At 40.8% G+C, this 20,502-nt stretch overlaps 1 protein-coding gene across 1 annotated transcript; it reads left to right on the forward strand.

Moving 5' to 3' along the window:
• Positions 1–312: 312 nt before the first annotated feature.
• pdcd6 (programmed cell death 6) lies at positions 313–20,385 on the forward strand. The gene is made up of 6 exons (XM_006794731.3): positions 313–518; positions 4,959–5,020; positions 15,893–15,937; positions 16,865–17,023; positions 19,082–19,191; positions 19,414–20,385. The coding sequence occupies exons 1-6, from the start codon at positions 436–438 to the stop codon at positions 19,510–19,512; spliced, it is 558 nt and encodes a 185-aa protein (XP_006794794.1). The 5' UTR covers positions 313–435; the 3' UTR covers positions 19,513–20,385.
• Positions 20,386–20,502: the final 117 nt, after the last annotated feature.

Consider the following 20,502-nt stretch of genomic DNA (forward strand, 5'->3'; position numbering starts at 1 on the left):
AAATGCTTTTGTTTGGCTTTTATTTCTCAGAGAATGTTGCTGATTTTCCAGGAACTTCTCTAGATTGGTCCCTATTTCATCCCATTTAAAAAAAATCCTGGAAATGCCCGTGAATTTTACACTTGGTATTAAAATAATTTAAAAAAATTAATTTGATAAACTGTTGTTAGACGTGACTTTACCAACACTTACAATTACTTAAAAATTTAAGGTTTCTATTTTCGCTTTAGCTGAAAATAAGAGGAAATTGTGACGTCACCCCCTTCATGGGTAGTGTTGAATGATTGGCCACGCCTCTGTGCGCGAGGGAGGCAGGCTGTAACGTGAACGTCAGGGTGGTGGAGTCTGATTGAAGCTACTGAGAGCAGAAACTACAGCAGGAGGAGGAAACACAAGCTATACTTGTGCAAACCTGACAGAGAGCTCCGTGTAAAAATGGCGTACCACAGTCCATACAGAGCCCCCCCACACATCAACGCTCCTCCGGACCAGGGTTTCCTGTGGAATATCTTCCAGAGGTAAGTGCAGGAAAGCCGGGTTGTTTCGCTGCTGTGTGTCAGTCTCTCACTTTGCTTCGAGGTGAAAACTGCTGTCGTGTAATAGCGCGGGAGGAAGAGGGTGAGACTGGGTGGGGGTGACACTAAATATTTCATTGAGAGCTCGCTGTTTTTGTTTGTCGTTGCTCTCATCTATGCATAACTCTTTTTCGGGACAGATTTCCCGGAGTGAAATGACTGATTTTCAGTGTTACAGTTGAGCCTCAGTTGTGGAAGTAGTACTACACAGTGCGCAGTACACAGCCTGTAGCTGCTTTATGTCACATCTGGTACTACCTTACATTACTACGCGTCTGCAGTGCCGCATAGTTGTATTGATGATGTTACATTGTGCCGAAATGAAGTCAAAGTCAGTCAGCTTGCTCAGTGAGAGTTTTCAAACCTGAGTTCAAGGACCTCCGGGAGTCCTTGAAGGGTTTCCCCTCCGCGGTTTATCCTAGCAACGGAATCACAGCTCCATTCAAAATGTTTTATTTATGTCTCCAGTGAAAACCATCTTCCACCAACACTTGAGTCTGAAGAAGTCAGAAAGAAATGATATAATATTCTAAAAAAGCTGGATATGACTAACTGGATTTATTTAAAACACATTGGAGAGCTTATTTCCCAAAAAACATTGTTTTATGTTGGATTTTTGGATGTTTCCCCCCCATATTTGGATGTTAAAGTGTCAGCCACTGATAGTCATCAGTTTCAGCACAGCCTGAGTCAAAAGTGTGTCAGCAGCCAAGAAGGTCATAGAGTAGTAGGCAGAGAGGGAAATGTTCATATGCCTTGGCCCCTGGCAATAGTAAGCTATAGAGTTATGTAATACTGCAGAAGATTTTTTTTTTCACATTAGGATGCTGCTGGCATTGCAAGGCTCGAAACACCCTTTAACTAATTATTTATGTATGGTGGGAAAGCTTTAAGGTATCACATGTACACATTTTGCCTCTTTGAGAAGCAGCACCTGCTGCATGCATCATTGTCATGTCAGGCGTTATTGTGACTATCATAAAAACATACAGTCATCTGTCACATGAGCCATTGCGCTGCCTCATCTGCTGCCCCTCAGTGAATATCTGGCAGAGCTTTGCTGGAATTCCCTCGGTCATGTGGTCAGAGTCAATGGAGCATATTGACGCAGAAGGCTTTGCAATCCCTTTTACACACACGCACCTACTAACCCATGACTCACCATCCCATTGTTGGACTGCTTTTATATACATGTTAGCTATGATATGACTACATCTGAGTGGATGCGCCACGACAAGATAAGAAAAGTAGGCTATTTGGCGTCTGCCTGGCTAGATGCTGAATGAGTCACTCTCTTCCTTTTGTGTGCATGCTCATGGATGGCTATGGTATGACAAAAATGTTTGAATCCTCATTTCAAGACTCAGACTTGACTGAGTAGCTCTTACTCACCAATTCTCAGCTTTTAATCAAATTACACGTTGATTTAATCAAATAACTACTTGGCAGAAACAAATGTACCTGACAAAAGTTGTTACACACGCAGAGCTAACTGTAATTCTTTCTGCGACTTGCTTTATCCTTAGATTAAAAGGGTTTAAAGTAGGAAGAGTAGCAGTGGAATTTTCAAGCTTGGGAGCTACAGCACCAGGGCCTTACTTTTGGACCAGTTATGTGGAAAGTAGGACGGACTTTTGTTCCGCAAGCTATATTCCAGCCTGATTGCCTAATAGGAAACAGTGAAACATGGGAAAATCTGAGCAGAATAACTGACTCAGTCATGGTGTTTTGTCCTCCCCCCCCCCCCCCCCTTCTTTTAATATTGTCCCGCTGCAGCTTTTACATAGAAGTTCTGTATTTGACAGTGTGAATATGGAAACACCAGATGGTTAACTGCCTGCCTTTGCAGGCAAGAAGCAGTTTTAATGATGCTTTCATTTTTATTTATTTTTTTTTACTGTTGAGGTAACTTCGCCTAAGGCTGGGCGTGTGAGCTTGTAGGAAGAAGACAGGCGGAGCGGGGGAAAAAGAGAGCTTATACTGTACACACACGTACTTCTTTGAGATAATATCTCAGTGTTTGGTAAAGGCTGGGTACCCCCTCTGCCTCCACCAACCCAACCTCTGACAAGGCTCTCATTTATGGCAGCATGCTGAGAGCGGTTCCTTCCCCAGCAGGAAGACCAGGCGAGACCGCGTGTTTGTTTTTCTTCATTTAACAGGGGAAATGCACACCAACATATAGCTGATCACCGTGCCTCGATGGCTGCAGTCATAGAGTTGCGGCCGCACAAAAACGAGTCACAGCCGGGAGCAGAAACCCAGCACACTTTTTGTTTTTGTTGTTTTGTTTTGTTTTTTTGTTTGTTTGGGGGGTTCCTCCCCTCTTCTTCTCTGCTGGTATTCAAACTGTGTTTGTTGAGTGAGCTCTGTGTCAACAGGTTGGGCCTGGCAGGTTGCTAAGGAACAACTGAGTCACTGGAGTTTTGACTAAGCTAGATTTCAAAAGTGTAAGGCCTGATATTTGTGCCAGAGTCCAACCTTATAATGTCTCTGCATCTCAAAGAGAGACTTGTAGCAACATTCAAGCAGACTATGATGTGTTTTTGTCCTTCATAGTTATCTATACTATCTAAATGTTCAGCTAAAGATTTGCTCTCAGCTCTATGTGATGTCACTAAGAGCTGAATTCCTAATTGATCCTAACATGGTGAGACTTATGACTTGATGGCTGTTGGTTTGGGTCTCTAGCTTTGTAGAGTGAAGAACTGTGGTTATCGCATACATTGAATGGTGATTGGCTGAGAACATCAGCAGAAGCTGAGATCACCAGCTGTTTAACATGTAGACTGCAGGAGTTGTTATAGCAACAAGAACTAATCATTCAAATGGTAATGGATCACTGCTTTGATCAACTTCTCCATTTTGATCCCAAAGTCTACTTATTATCTCAGTCTCTTGGGATATTTTCAAGATGTGATGTGATTGGCTAGAGGTAGTGCTGGTGAATTTCTGCTTTGATTGGCTGATGTTTGCAACTTCTGGGAATTGAAAAGCTGAACTTTTATCAATGTTTCAGCTCCAAAGTAGTGGGAGGGAAGTGAAGCTGATTCCTAATTCCCTGCACCTAATTCCCAAGGAGTGAAGGGCAATTGAAGGCTGAAGTGTGCACATATGAGGGCATCTTGAGCACAGAAGCCCAACCCACCTGGTGTTTAAACCTTCTGTTTATGAGGGGCAGCCAATCAGAACAAAGTCTTCTAAAAGGGCCAGAGGAAGGGAGCATAATTATGAGATAAATTAGGATCTGTGTATCAGGAAAGCTACTCTGGCATAAAGACATAGAAATGACAAAGATTGCTCTCCTTAAATGTACTGTAAGTGTACATTAATAATTACATCGCATCCCATTCCCTTTCTTTGCTTAAAGTCTGCCAGTGAGTCACCACATCAGTAGCACTTTCCTTCAGTTCTTTCTTTAAATACCTACACAGAATAGAAATGTACTTAAAGAAGCAGCACTACCTTTGAATGCTTTACTAGTTTTGGTGGGATGAGGGCTCCATTAGGGCTAAAACAGAATAGTTTGAATAGAATAGAATGAATAGTTGGTGAACTGTGACAGTAAATTCAATGACCCTGGTCTATGAAGTTCTTACCCCATTTGCTAACGTTTTAAAGTAGAAATGATCCATAATAATTACAGAAATCCTAAGTTTAAAGCCCTTTGATTTGTTGTCACTTCACTTGTAAAACATATTCAAGTAATGAAAACTAAGTTCTCCAGGATCCAAAGTGACCTGAGAAAACTGGCTCAAACAAAGAGCAGTGCTTTTTGCTTGCTAGTTTCCAGTCAGTTAATTTACTAATTGTATGAGCTGTAACTTCAGGATCTGGGACAAAAAGAGACTAATTTAATTTTCTTGAGTAATTCTGCTTTGTTTTGTGAAGACTTTTCTCTCTCTCTGATATAATTTAATTAAACTGTCAGTGTTGTTGGCAGGAGGCAGCCTGATACAGTCTTTTATGTATTGCCAGGCAGCCAAAATAGCATTGCTGTGCACATATGTCAAATATGAGAAATTGTTAGTTTTGGTTTCACTATCACTTAAAAGAATGTTCCAAGCAGACACTACGCTGTGGGCACTAAAAGTTACAAAGCCACAACCTGTTTTAGTTTGCATTCTCAGGACCAACACACACTAACACACACAAACCTTTAGACCTTGTCTGGCTGGTTTCTCTGAGCGTACAAACTGTCTTGTGCACCCTGATCACAGACTTCCATTCATTCTCTGTGCACTGTTGAAACACTAACACATGATCAGCAGGATGAGGTTTCAGTTGGCGAGCGCTGGTGCATGCTGCTTTTGTGTGTTGGGATTGTATCCTGGTGTGAAGAGGTTACAGCAGGCAGTATCTAATCTGTGTTTTCCTCCCCAGGGTCGACAAGGACCGGAGTGGAGTGATATCAGACACGGAGCTTCAGCAAGCCTTATCGAATGGTATGGATCAGTGTCTTGGAATTTCTGCCACTACTGTTATTGTCTTTCTTTCCCGTTCTATAAATATATATCTCACCTCTTCTATGTCAATATATCATTTTTCCCTTTCTTCTTAATTCCCTCTGTTCTTCTTTGCTTCCCTGTGTGTCTCTTTCTTTGTCTCCCATCTCCTCGTTACACACCACTGGTCACTGGCTCACTCTTTGATTTAAGCAATGGCATGTTAAAGCAGAAAAATGGATGGGGATTTTATTTTTATCCCATCGATAGCAGGTGAACCGGATAAAAATGAATGGAGTTTTATTTTTGTCCCAGAACAGAGGAGTAGGTGAAGAGTTTAACGGCGTAGCTCGAGAGGAAATACTTTGATATTCTTCTGTGTCCCAGCAATGACAGCCAGCGCCACACTGTACAGGATGCTAACTGAAACTGTGGGTGTGGATTTTGTCACACTCTTCAAAAGTTCAAACAAGATGAATGCTCTCACATCATCGTAATAGGAATAAGCACAGACTGCTTATAAAAGATGGAAACTGGCTTTTGTTTTGTTGACGCCAGTAATAATGACCATATTTATACAAAAGCGTGTGAAGTTAACAAATTCATAAACTATAGAAAGCAGAACTGGCACAGGAGGTCACATGATAGGTCAAATAATTCCAATAAAATGCTCCAAAAGGCACCAAACCACAAATAGTTTCTAAAGGCAATGAACACCTGCCATTTATATGAGCTAACACATGCTTTTATACATGGAGATGAACTCTGATGCTGTGCTAAAATGCTTGTGTGGACAGAGATTAAAACATGCTAATGCTGACATAGGCTAATAAAGCATTTCTATTTACCTAAGTCACTCTGAAAGCCATTTTATTGTGCTTTCTCTTCTCTCTTGCTCTTGTATAATTAAAAGTGAAGCACAGAGTTTTAAAAGGGGGGACAATAATGCATAAATCTGCCTCTGATTAACTATTTAAGCATGTATGCAGTGCAATTAAACAGTGGTATGACAGAATTAAATCATAGTTTCTATCCCCTGGTAAACTTGGATGAATCCTGTGTGGTTCATCAGCAGCTGACGATGTTGACATTTCCTCAGCACTTACAGTCTTTTAGCGCGATAATGTGAATTTGCAATGTATTGTAGGTGACTATTAAGTAAAACCCTTTAGCAGGGTTTTAAAGGCGAGTCAGCTGGAAGCAATTAAATGTCAGCCATGGATAACAATCCCAATCATGCCTGTGCCACAAAGGCTAATGGTGGCTTAATTAACTAGTTAGCTACAGCTCATAAACTGCTTAAACTTTTAAACTCTTGCTTTTGTCTTTCATAAAGTTGTTTGTGAGGCTGGGTGATTTTATATAAGCAGTGTGCTTTCTCTCCTGCAGAATGTATTAATCTGATTGAAAACCCAGGGATGTTTCATGAGGTTTACAGCTGCTAGTAATGGAGGCACAGTCCCTCTTAGTCTTGTAGCTCTGCAGGAGGAGCTGCATTCAGACAGGGACGAGGCTTCATTTCCTTAACAAATTAAAAGAAAAGAAACAGAGTGCTTGTTATTCCTCCCCAGCAGTTTCGGGAGAAGCACTGAATAAATGATACGGGTCATCTCCTCTGTTCACATCCTGGAAAATGAAGTCACTTATTATTTGTTTATTAATTTATTTTTTTATGCTCGTAATGATGAGGAGAGCTGCCACAACAGAGCAGGCATCTATTTTCCTGCCATACTCATCGCTGCGTCGCTTCTTGACCTTGTTTGAAGTGAGACGGCACAGTTAAAATGGGTTAACGATTAATGTGACACCGTTAGACCAGAAACTGTGGCAAAGGGTTGATGTTTGTATATTCATTATAATATAACGTCTTCCCCCATCAAGCTTTTGTTTGATTTGCTCCAGCAGCTTTTCAAAGACTTTTCAGCAGATTACGCTGCCCAGAAACCCATTTTTCTGGGCACTTCAAAAGAGAGGCAAAAAAGAAGTGTGAGAGCCAGCAGCAGCACTGAAAGAAGCTGTTATCAGGCTGTGCAGTGACTCTGGCACAGCATACTGATTAGTGTGTAGTGTGTGTGTTTGTGCGAGGCAAGTGTGTGCGTTGCTCATTTCATCAGATTTTTGATTTTTTTGCCAAGGGTCAGGGAGTCTCTTCTTGTTTTTTTGGACTCGCTGTTGTGTTTGTTTGCTCCTCACTGCGTATGCGTGCGGCGAACGGCAGGTTTCCCGGTCCAGTCTCTCCTAGTTCATTAGATTCATTGGGAAATGAAACAGAGCCAGTCAAGCCGAACACGGCGCACTGCATCCTGTCCTGCAGCTTCCTAAAGACAACCCGCCGTTCGACTGTCTGTTGCAGCTCTACTGTCTCTGCATTCTGCTTTTTTGAATCAGTTTCCTGCCATCAACTATGCTTTGTCTTCTTTACCCTCGTCTCTGAGGAGAGCAGAGAGCATCAAGGTTCAGGAGGGAGGCTGGGCCAGTTAAACTCTTTCATCCTCTGCTGCTGTTTCTGCATCACATACTCTGGTTTTCTTATCGTCCATCAGCGCTCTGCCTACCTGTCTTCTGCACATAGAAAATGATCCGGGCTTCACTTCACATGTTTCTTTTTTCCTTTTACTTTGTGCAGAAATCTTTTAATCTCCTGCTTTTTTTTTTTACATGTATTTTCTTTCTCCAGGTAGAAAAAAGAAATCAGTCGGCTAGAAAAAGGCATTTTAAACACTTTAAACATAGGATTATACAACATCCCCTCTCCTCTCCTCTCCTCTCCTCACATTTCTCTTTAGGATATGGTACCAGCTGTTTTCCTGCCATGTCCTCTGTCTCCCTGTCCTCTCTTACTCTGACTTTGTCTCTTTGTCTCTCACCCTTACTTAGACAGACACACAGAGAGGGAAAGTGAAACTATCTTCCCTCCTCTCTCTCTCAGTCCCGGGTGTTACCGTGATGAAACAGTGATGGCTCTGTGCTGTTGGAAGCGCACGTGCCTGTCTGTTTTGTCCGTATGCCTTTTAGCTGGGCCATTTGCTATAAATATGGATTTTTTTTCTGGCCTCGTCTCTTTGCTCAGCAGTAAGCAGATACCCTACCAACTTGCCTCCATGCTCCCCCACTCTCCTGCTTGAGTTATTTGTGTAAGAGCTCCACTGAAACTGCTGACATGCAGAGCGGGCTTGAGGAACTCAATCAGCAGCCCTTTCCGTTACACTTGTACATATGTACACTTTTGTAAAACCTGAGCTGAGTCAGATGGCATGGATATTACCCAAACAGTGTTAAGCTTTTCAGCATTTCCACCTTCTGGTGAAGGAGCTGCATCATGCACTGAATATGTTTCTAATGGCGTGAGGCACCGGTGCCATTTTGACTGGATTCCTTCTTATGCGTTTTCCTTATATGTGACCACAAAACACACAGAGCTGACTGTACCAGTCGCTTTAATTATAATTCTCTTTACTCTGAGCAATGACTTGCTTGGATGCTCTTTGAGCGACTCCCAGAAAAAGCTAAATTGCAATCACTTAGATTTATATTAATTCAACGATAATCAAGCAGCTCTGTCCCTTTGCTGCTCTCAAGGTCAAACCTTTACCTGAGTCATACAGGATGTGTGTTTCGGGAGGTTTCAAGTCTGTGTCGCTACTTTGTTAGCTTAACATTTAAAGTTTGTTTGGAAAAGTTAAAATCCGTGTTTGCTTATGTCAGGCGTGTAGGGGACAATCGACTCACTGAACTCCATCACGACCGTTACATGTATGCTTATACACCGCGGTCAGCGCTCTCCGTTTTTCCACTTGCCCGCCTCCCTCCTCACCTCCTATATTCTCTCACTTCTGTCCACCTCGCCACTGGCAGTTCACCAGTGAGAGGGGTCCAGTGTGTGGACGGGACAGAGGGAGTATTGTCCCAGTCTGTCATCAGACGCTCACAAACATCTCAGCCATACTGACCGCCTCACACTGGGCAGCCGCAGTGTGTCTAGCATACATTGGTGACCTCACAGCTAGCTACTGGTGTGAGGTGTGTGTGCGTGTGCATGCATGCGTGTAGAAGAGCCCGTGCGTCTGGAAAGGTCACAGCTTGTTCTCTGCTCTGCCTTTGGGCATTTTACTGCTGGCTCCAATGTTTGAGTAGCATTCACAGCATTTTAGCTGAATCCATGTTTGAACATCCAATTTTTGCTCACGCCAACAACTACGTAACGCTGTAATATAGAAATATCAAAGATGCATTTAAAGGGAAATTAGAAACACTGTTTTTGGACTAGTGACAAACTCTTTTAATTATAGTTATAACTTATAATAACAGCCTATAAAAATATCTGAATTTTTTTGCTCCTGAAAATTCCAGTATCCCTCGGTATTTGTTACAGTCAACTTATTACATTTAATAAAATAATTGTTGACATTTTACTCTGGATTAACCGTCAAGTGGCATTTTTCATGATCCTAGTTGTATATCCATATTGGATCCTGACTGGTTAGACTGATATTATCTATACAGGTAACAGCCAGATGCTCTATAAAAGCAGAAGTTGTTGCTGTTTGCTAGTTTGGAGCATGTAAGTGTGTGTTAACACAATGCCACAGTCTTCCTGGGAGGCGTGATAATTTGGCCATGTTTTATAGCCACAGGACCTGGACACCTTACAGAGTTGAGCATGAGCTCCTCTGTATACCAAAGTAATCTAGAGTCAGATGTGAGCTTTAGCTGTTGGCCATCTGTCCAACAGCTAAAGCTCACAGTGGATCTAAAACAGAATGACTGAAAAACAAAATCAGCAAGCAGTGACCCGCTCAAAGTCCAGACCTCAACCTGATTGAAATGCTGTTGCAGGGCCTTAAGAGAGTTGTGCATAAATGAAGTGAATGATTCGAGTGTTTCTTTTAAAATTAAAATTGTTTTTTTTTTAATTACCTATTAAAAATAGTTTTAGTACTAGTAATACAAACATAAAAACATGAATTATGTTTTTGACTATGAATTGTTGGTGATCAAAGTATTAGGGAATTTCCAGTTTATCTAAATTGTTGTGTTTAAATGTGCTGTAGCACATAATTCACTACTATTATTGAAACGAAGAAGTAACAGGCAATAATTTTGTAATGAAATGTGTGTGTGTGTTTTTTTAAAGCATCTGTTGCACATTAAGGAAGCATATATAGAGATGACAAACAGAAATGTAGCCCGATTAAAGAAGTATGCCTTTAACAGGGTCATAAATGACACCACGCCATTCATTTTAGTCGATGAGAGATGTGGTTTGATGAAAAAAGTACTTGTGAGAAATGGCAGCAAAGAGACATGTGTAACGCTGACCCGCTTCTACAAATTGCCCTCACATCTATATGCTAATAATACTTTATGATTGTTGCTTTAGTTCATCATTTAGTTCGTTTTGGATGAAAGTGGAATATAGATTCTGGCCCAAATCCCAGCGTCAGTAAGAGCCTAAGGCCTGGTCCCAAAACAGCTCTATCCACAGTCCTAGACGGCCTCAGCCATCAATAAAACAAACTGAGCAAGAGAGAGGAAATGACTAGTGTCCTCTGAAGCACACAGTACTTAGTGTACCAAAATCTTAAAGTTTTGAGGTCCTGAAATTGTTTCAGCTTCATATTATTTATTTAGACACTTTAATGGACTTTCCCAAGTAAAATCGAGGTGTGAATAAATCAACAATAAAGCAATTTCTGTGTTATGTTTGATTTGAAACCTTTTTATTTAAATGAGATCCTCTTATCTAAGCTCTTGAGGCTCGTTCTGCAAACCTGCTTACTGCTGTGCTGGCATAGCTGTGGAGGAAAATCAAAAACAAGCAGCACGGTGTGAAAAACGCTCCAGAGTTTTGGCAAGCTGTTAAAATTCTGCAGAGGCTGTTTTAGGATCTGCAAAAAGAGTTTCAGGAAACAACCTTAGCTCAGCAAATGTAGGCAAGAGAGCTCAAGGTACTGCAATGAGAACCAAACTGCAAATGTTTTGTTCACCTCATTTCCTTGCGTCGCTTCTCTTTTGTTATCTCTGCTCCTTTTGTGTGCTTCCTTGCCTCCCCTCGCTTCTCTGCATCTTCTCAGACACGCTTCTCTTTATTCCTGGTCCTGAACTGCCAGCCTGCCTGTAATAAAGTGAGGTGGTGAGTCAGCAGCTATGTAGATGGCCTGATAAATCTCACTGTCTTGAGAGTGTGAAGCAGGCTATAAAAGTATAAACACTCACCTGAAGTAAAGACCTATCGCTCTTTTTCGCGCCCACCTATATGACAGGTAGATTCACTTGTAATTGAAGTTTGTCCTCTAGATGAAAAATAATGATGCGTAGCTGGAAAAAAAAAGACATAAATTGTCATAAAACTCACCCCTGCTTTTTTAAAAACCTGCAAAAGTCTGGATCCACCCCTCATTTCTTTGTATTTTGCTGGGAAAATGCGCCAATGGGTGCAATAACAGATATGTAGAGAGAGAGTATTGTAACAAATCTTAAGGTCAATATTTGATATGACCACCTTTAATCTTCTACACAGATTGAACTGTCTTAGTCAAGCTTTCCTGTCACTTCTTCAGGAATAGTTCTCCAGGCTTCTTAGAGCTCGTCTGCAGCAATGCATCAAAGCTCACGGCAAATTTCAGAAGTGCTTGTTCTTCTTTATTGCAGCCACCACATTCTCCTTTAAAGCATTACAGACATAGCTCACTAGCTGTGTCCCAAAACGTCGGCTGCATCCTCCAGAGGCCGCATTTGAAGGCCGATTACATCACAACCAGGCGATGAAGGCTGTCCCAATTCGTCGACTCCTTCAAATGCGGCCGACAGATGCGTCCTTCATTTCCCCGAATTTGAAGGATGGGTCGGGTGTGTCCTTCGTGGCCCACCATATCCCAGAATTCATAGCGCGGCCCAGCCAAATTTCAGCTGCCAACAATGGCGGCCGCTACTAAGTTTTAAAATTACTCTTATTGATCTTTCTGGGCCACAAAATAAACTTTTAACATATTTTAAGGTGAGAAAGTAGCTGTGTAAATTACAAATATCTGCTTGGTTTATCAAGACATCGCATATTTGCAAAAGTGTACCGACGTTTTCGGAGACGTCTGTTCCCCACCCGCTCGATAGAAAGCCGGGGGCTTCAATGGTCACTCCAGCCGGCGAGAGCAGCGGACTCCCGGCTTCATCATTTTCAGACCCCTGCCCTTTCGCTACTCAGGTTAAACATGATATAAGTCACTCGGATAACTTAAAAATGTAATTGTTTGCCTTTTTTCTGTGTTTTATTTGTTCCAGAGTAAACCGTTTTGGCTGAGATTAAAGTTATTAGATTAAATAAAACTTTATTAATCCATCAGGTGGGTTCCTCCGGGGTTTTCACACAGCTGAATAAACGTTAAACAGAACTGTGAGACGGTCGAGAATATACGCCAGTGTCCTGTTATATTTTAGATAGCAAGGAGCAGACGGCCGAGTTTATTAAACTCCACCGACACAGCGGTGACGCAAATCTGGAGGCTAGACCGTCCCATTTCACAGCCTCGCACTTCCGGCCTTCTCGGTCTTTGAAGGACCCGGCCCACGTAGACCGCGAAGGCCGGGTCCTCCGAAGGATGCGGCCGACGTTTTGGGACACAGCTAGTGTTTGCTTGACTTCTTCATACTTAAACACACAGACATGCACACATGCACAAAAACTCATAAACATGAAGACACAACATATCTACCTCATCCAGGAGATAAAACTCTGCCCAAGAGTACTTGAGAGTAGAGATGGCACGATACCATTTTTTAATGTCCGATACCGATATCATAAATTTGGATATCTGCCGATACCGATATGAATCCGATATAGTGTGTTTTTTAATCAATAAAACTGTTTTTTTTTATATATTGCTGCTTTTTGTATAAGTTCATACTCAAGTTAAAAAACAAAACACTAAAGTTATTCTGTTATACCTGTATGCAAAAAAGACACTGCACCCAAAATATTTCATAGTTCAGCAATACTGATCAATCTAATAAACTTAAACCTACTCAATCCTTCCTATTCTGGTATTTTAAAGAGTACTTAGCAGAAATATTAGGCAATCTAACTAATAGGGTTGCAAACTCCCAGCAAAAAAAATAATAATAAGGAACCACCCTCCACCACATGATGCTTAATTGACGTAATCAATTTTAATTTGATGCAGTGTGAAAAAAAAAATGCATAGAAATCAATTATTTTTTTTAAGAATAATTAAATAGATTCAACATCTTTCTTCAACAGAATTGCAGACTGCACAGATTGTACCTTCCCAAAGGAAAAAGTACTATAGCTTACTAGGGTATATTAGACTTAATAGTTACTATATACAGTAATGGACTTCTATACATTTTACATAAGATTAAAACTTTGGGTGTAAAATTCGGATAATTATTTATTAAAAGTTAGACATTTTAAATGAGAATAAGAAAGAAAAGTATGTCTTTGTGCCCCCCTTTTCCCTGTTAATGCCCTATCGGCCCCCCTGGCTAAACTTTGCTAGATCCGCCCCTGCACAGTTACCAGCCGTCAGCTGCGTAGAAAAAGATCCTGGTGTAGAAAGTAATGTTAAATAAATTCTAACAACAGCTTATCAAGCTTAATAGTGCTGCTGTTGTTCAGCCCCTGGTTTCCTCTGTCTGGTGAGAAGTGGGCGATAAACAAACAAGAGAGATGGACTCGCAACAGAAAAGCCGATCAGCTGATCATTGACCAGTTTCACGATTGAAGTAGGAGCAGGAGAGAGAGAGGCAGTCGCTCCATATATCGGTTGTTAAGCTTAACGCGGGAATGCTTTACAAACATTCAGAGATGAACTTACACACTTGCTTTACTTCTCTCTGGGATCACTTCCTGGGAGATGAAATGCCAGCTACAAATACACACAGCTGCTCTATCACATAACGCACACTGCTCCGACGTGCTATGGTTATGAGCCGAGTTACACCGTGTCGCAAGTTTTGTGAGGTACTTTTTTGATATTTAATGGATCGATTAAATTTTTTATTTCCCTCCGATATCCGATCCAGTAATTTACATCAGGATCGGTCCGATACCGATATGTAATATCGTATCGGTCCATCTCTACTTGAGAGTATTTATATATTTTTGCATTTAGTAAAATGTTTACTTAAAACTTTTTATTTATTATGGCACATAAATACAATGAAAGATTTATACAGTTACTCAATTACCAAAATAATTGGCAGTATGTTTGGGATCACTGTTATGCTTTCTGTTATGTGATAGGATAGCTGTGGCCTAGGAGGTAGCGCAGGTCACCTAGTGATCGGAAGGTTGGTGCTTCGATCCCTGGTTCCTCCAGTCTGCATGTCAGTAACCCCATGTTGCTCTCAGTTTAGAGACAGTGCTAGTGAGAATGGGCATGATTGGGTGAATGTGACACATTGTACTCCAGGAGAGTAGAAAAGCGCTGTATAAGAATCAGTCAATTTACCATAGATCAAAATGTAATGTTTTTTTCTGCATTAATAATTCCAACAATTCCAACTTTATTAAAACAATCCTGCTGACTTAAATAAAGCCCCAAATCATGACAAAGTCTCCACCATGTTTTCCAGATGGCTGTAGACACTTACTGTTGTACCTCTGTCCTGCATTCCTCCAGATAATCATTATAATTTAAACCAAAATTTCACATTCGTCAGTCAGAGTAGTTTGTTCTGTGTAGACACAACACTGGTCCCTTGATCCCTTGATTTAGATCCAATTTTTTTTAATGATTTACATGTCAGTGTTAAATAAAAAAAACCTTCAGAAGGCCGGAGAAGTGTTACTGGAAACCACTTAAAAAAAATTCCCAGCAAGCGTGACTCCTTGGGAGCAAAACATAAAGAAATCGGGGGTGGCCTCACAGCATAAACTTTTGATTTGTCATTGCTGGAGTGGAATTAATCACAGTATTAATGCCTCTTCTAATCAAGTGTCCTTTGAGGATAACGGTGTGATAGTGAGTCAGCAGGCACAATAAATCATGTTAATGGCAGACGGTTTGACGTGCCATTTAAGGACAATCACAGTGGATTAGTAACATTTGTGATTGGTGATATCAGGGATTGCTGCTTTCTGCAGGTTTCAGGTCCCTGCCACGGCAACTCAACAGCTGCTGTGAAAAAAAAGTGTGTCTGCAAAATCATTCCCTCTTCACTCATTCACATCTCTCATGATAACGCACATGAGACTACACTAATGATCATCATTTTTCATTATCATCTGCTTGATGGGTTACTATGGTAATTTTCTGATTTATGAAATGTAAAGCGCCGCAGTGTGGGCTTGTTCGCATTGAAAGTCATCTGCCTTACATGGACACTACCAATGTATTTCATGCACACTGCACATATAATCATAATAACAGTGGCAGGAAGTACATTTTGTAGATAGTACAGTCAAGTATGTCTACAGTACTGTTATGTTTGGTCAAATTAAGCCGGGCGTTGCATTTCAGTTATCGTCTCGAGATAATGAACTCATTAAAAAGCAGTAAAATCAGATTCTTTCTTGGGTATGTCGTGGTCTTAGGAAATAAATACAGGCCCTGCTAAAATGCTAATCTTGTAAAAATGTTTAATTAAGCTCCAATAGCAAGAAGAGTGTTTATTTTCTGTTTATTGCGATGATGCCAATTTTAACTGCAGTTCCACACAATTGGTGTTAAAAAACCAAAAATCCCACGGCTGTTGTGGCTCTTACAAAACTCTACTGCACTCCCTAAAGATTTATTATATCATTACTGCTACCTCAGCTCTGTTATCATTATATCAGTTTCTTTGGGGCATTCAGCAGCTGGATGTTGCTGCAGGTCTTGGTGTATTTTTAACCAGCGGTCCTCTGTTTCACAGGCACGTGGACTCCTTTCAACCCAGTGACCGTCCGCTCCATTATATGTAAGTGACCAGTGACGGTGAGACAACCAACTTCCACACACTGCCTCTTGTTCTGAAAATATTCAGGTTGTTTATCTGCCTCCATGCCATGACAACCAGATTAGTTCATTAAACAGCGAGCAATCTGAAGACACAAACAAGCCTCTGCTGTTCTCCTGCTTTAGTGGAAACCTGCAGCCATCAATAAAACCAGGAAGAGGGGAATATCTGCAAGCAAATTGAAAAGCTGGTCCTCAAGGGCAGCTGAGAGTTTCCTCAGACTTCAAATATTGATCTGTTGACTCTTTTATAATATACAGCTGAGGTTAAAAACTGGAAACTTTGCTGTGTAGTTGAGCTTTTAAACACACTGACTCTGAATCACACTGTACTAAACGATTCTTTTGTACTTTCTGTACACGAATAGCTGTGGCTTATTTATTTTTAAACTCCAAGACCAGAAGTATGTTAAAAAATGTCTGTCCCTGGGTCTCGCATGTACTTTGCACTCTCCGTTTGTTGTGCGACTTCCAAAGTAAATCCGTATAATTCCATCGCCTCTCCTTTCCACTGCACCATGCGCGGTAAATCCATTGTTTAGTACTCCCACAGCAAGAAGCCTATCGTGTGATAACACTCCCTTTGTTGGGAGGTAATTGGATTGAAGCGCATGGGGGTGAGGAGTGGAGTACTGGTGGGGGGATCAAGCTGTTTTCTTTCGCTGTCTTATGAGGCAGGAGTTAGTCAAGTGTGAGTCTTCCTGTCCCACACTGTTAATTCTGCTGTTCCCTGATAGCCCTGCAAAGATGTATGCGGTGCCGTACTCACTCTCGTGTCCTTAAAACTGTCCCAACCACATTAAATGTCCAGAATGTCTACCAGTGTGTGTGTATATGCATATATGTTGACAGTACTGGTGCATTTAATATGCGTTATATTCTACTTCAGCCATGTTCGACAGAGAAAATAAAGGCGGGGTGAACTTCAACGAGTTTGCCGGTGTGTGGAAGTACATCACGGACTGGCAGAACATCTTCAGGAACTACGACAGGGACAACTCCGGCTTCATCGATAAACAAGAGCTTAAGCAGGCACTGACTGGATTCGGTGAGCAACAAAGTATGCTTGTGTACTAAAATTTAGGGTGCTGGTGGAGGGCTCGATGGTCTCTAGGCTGTTTCTACACGGTCAGTGTTTTTGTCTTTTCAGTTTTCTGTGTGTGTTTTAGATACAGCAGCTAGACACCAAATAAGTATATTTTAATCCTACTTTTTTTACTGACCACCACGTATACAAATGCTTTCAATTCATATATTTTGACAAATGTTAATTTGCGACTTTAAATTGGCCTTCAAAAAGCCAGAAAAAGTTGGAGTGCTTTGCAAACTAAATTCAACAGGAAGTGCTACAGACAACTAATAAAAGTGTTGAACATTTGAGATTTGGCTGTTTGTTAGCAGGCAGGCCAGTTTATCACCTTGACATAGTGTTGGAGTAAGTACAAAATGTTGTTTGGCCTTTCTTGATAAGACCAAACAACCAAACTGACTCCAAAGCCAGCATTAATGGTGTTTTCACTGCCTCCAACTGTGCAGAAAACATGCCGAATAGTTCCAGTTCTTTAGGATTTCACGAAGGGAGAACACAAAACACAATCGTTAGTCAAACTACAGCAAGACGGTTTTATCTTCTGAGTTTAGAGCCACAGAAGGGAGTGGCAGCATCTTGTGGACTTTCTCTGCATTCAGTGGTGGAGTTTAAGTTGCATTGTTTTGAATGCATTGCTGCCCGAAGGCCTGAAGATCATTGCCATTCACTGTTGGTTTTCAGCCTTGTCTGCTGTGTGCATATATTAAAGGATTTTTTGAACAGCAGATAGTATTACCTGCTTTGTACTTATGCAGTAAGAAATACGGCTATTAGACTGTGTGTCTATGCTCTCTTTACGCTGTTAAGACTGTCATGTTGCTCATTAACCTGATGAGTTGCTCATTGGTGCTGTTTAAGCATTATGCAGCTTTTTCCAGTCTCATTTTGCTCCAACTTTTATGAAACAATTTTCTTTCACCAAATTGAGCAGATGTGTTTTGTCAGTATTAAATTCAATTTAAATAATTTACTAATCAGCAGTAAAGTGACCAAATTAATAAATAAAAAAAAAGAACCTGTTAATGAAATGAGAGTGAAATCTGCCTGTGGGCTATATTTGTGGTCAATGAAAAAGAAAGATTTCTTCTAAATAGCTGTTTTACTTTGCATGTTTTTGGTGTTTCTTTGTGTTTCTGTATTTTCTAAATCTGCTTCACGAGACTCCTGAAGATCAGAAGACACAGAGGCTCATATTCACTGTATTGTTTTCACTGGCAGTGGCAGGAGCCTCTCAGTAAAGCAGATGTACAGTATCACACTGATGGCGGCTGTCCTGTGAATGCCTTAATCTGACCGTATCATAACATGTCTCGAGTACAGCCACAACTTGTTCTTCTGCCCAAGCCAGTCTGCGTTCATTCCACCCAGCCTGGAGCTCTGCCACAGTCAATTTGCATATGTCATGGTTCACTTAAAAGTCATTACCTGGCCAGGAGCCTTGTGTATGTAGAGGATGTCATGCCCTCAGTGGCTCCAGGAGCTTCTCACAGTCTCAAGGTCCAGGATACAAATTAAGGGGTGGGGAAAGAAATTGACACAGCATAGCATCCTGATAGTTTGTGTGGCAATATTGTATCGATATAGGGACATCAAATATCAATATTTTATTATTCAGTGACAGTGTTGCTGTGCTAAACTGTCTCATTTTGTAGCACAGAAATGACTGAAATGAGATAGCTGTATCTTATTGGATAAAGCAGATACTGAGAAAGCTGTACTTTGAGGACATAGCTTGCAATTAAAATTAAAATTAAAAATGGTAATAAATCGCAGTAAACGTTTTTGTGATAGCATTTTGCAAAAGTAAAGAAAACAAATCCCAATCGTATGATGTTGCAGGGTGCGTGGTGATTCCCACCTCAACGAAGACCCAGAGGTGAACGTCCAGCATCTGCCATAGCAGAGTTTAGACCAGAAATCAAATGCTTTATAAATCATCCTTTATCAGAAAACAAACTGAGTGGATGAATGTGTAGGACAGCTTTGAAATGACGGCTGTGTTACTGTTGTGTGCAGGCTATCGTCTATCGGACCAGTTCTACGGCACACTGATAGAGAAGTTCGACCGCCAGAGGAAGGGACAGGTGGCCTTCGATGACTTCATCCAGTGCTGTATTGTACTGCAGGTAACAGAGTCGCACTGACTGTAGTGTGCATGTAAAAGACTTGAAGTGGACTTTCAATCATGTATTTTTACGAGCCAGTTTCTTCCTTCTCAGTAATTTCATGCAGCTATAGAAGAGGCTGCTAAGTGTGACAAAAAGCCTAAAGAAGTAAATGGTATTAATAATAATGAGATAATGCTTCTGGCTAATCTGCAGTAAATCCTTTTTCTGTGCTTTCTGCAGAGGTTGACTGATGTTTTCAGGCGATATGATACGGATCAGGACGGCTGGATCCAGGTTTCATATGAACAGTATCTTTCCATGGTCTTCAATATAGTATAATACACATGGCTCACCACAGAAGAGCACAACTGGACACAACTGTGCCAAAGCTACCGGCACCTCCCGGAAGTCTGCCATGATGGACGCTGCAAGATTTTTTTAATTTTTAATTTTTAATTTTTAAAGCCTTGCTGTTGTTGTTTTTTTTTGTTTGGTTTTTTTTGGGGGGGGGTTGCCCTACTTGTTGGGCTGTTTCACTTTTATTTATAAAGTTAACAACACAATTTTTCTGTTTATTTTCCAGATCATTTATCTGGAAGTATAACTCAAATGCTTGATATAATAAAAAAAAAAATCTTGTAGTGTTTTTGTTTGTTGACCAATCTGAACATTGTCTGTGTCGGCGACTCCGTGTGGGGGAACATTATGGACGCATCTGTCTTTCTGTCTGTCTGTTAATGTTGACATTAAATGTCTTAACTTTAATTGATTACATTAAAAAAAGAAATGAAAAAAAAGATCAGTAGAGAGTGAAATAATGCATTGTAAATACAATTTCAAATGCATTGCATGCTTTTCAGGGAAATTTCACCCCACAGTTGAAGCATGCTTTCCCTTTCTCTTGACTTTTTCCTCAGCCCTATTTTGCTCAAAGCCATGTTTACAAAACTGTGAGAGCAGGAGACGCCCTGCTTTGAGATTCACTCACATGCCAGCTTACATGCCATATTTGTACAAAATTATTTTTAACAGCAAATCTTCAAATGTGAGAACATACAGTTGGGCTTTTTTGTTTGTTTGTTTTTTTGGTAGAGGGTAAGCATAATGCCTTTAGTAAAGCTTATTTTTTGTGCATGATGCCTTAAAATGTGTACAAACAAACAAGAAAAAAACACAAAAGAGAAATCTTTTATTAAAAACAGAAATAAGAGAATCTGATGTGGAATTTGCTCTCATTATTTCCTGCTTCACAAAGCCTGGCATGCCTGGCTTTGCAAGGAAAACTGTGGATTTAAGGCTCAGTGTCTCCCTCTGCTGTGTGTTTCCGGT

The sequence above is a fragment of the Neolamprologus brichardi genome, chromosome 9, assembly GCF_056152115.1.
Source record: "Neolamprologus brichardi isolate AB-2024 chromosome 9, ASM5615211v1, whole genome shotgun sequence".
Lineage (NCBI taxonomy): Eukaryota > Metazoa > Chordata > Actinopteri > Cichliformes > Cichlidae > Neolamprologus > Neolamprologus brichardi.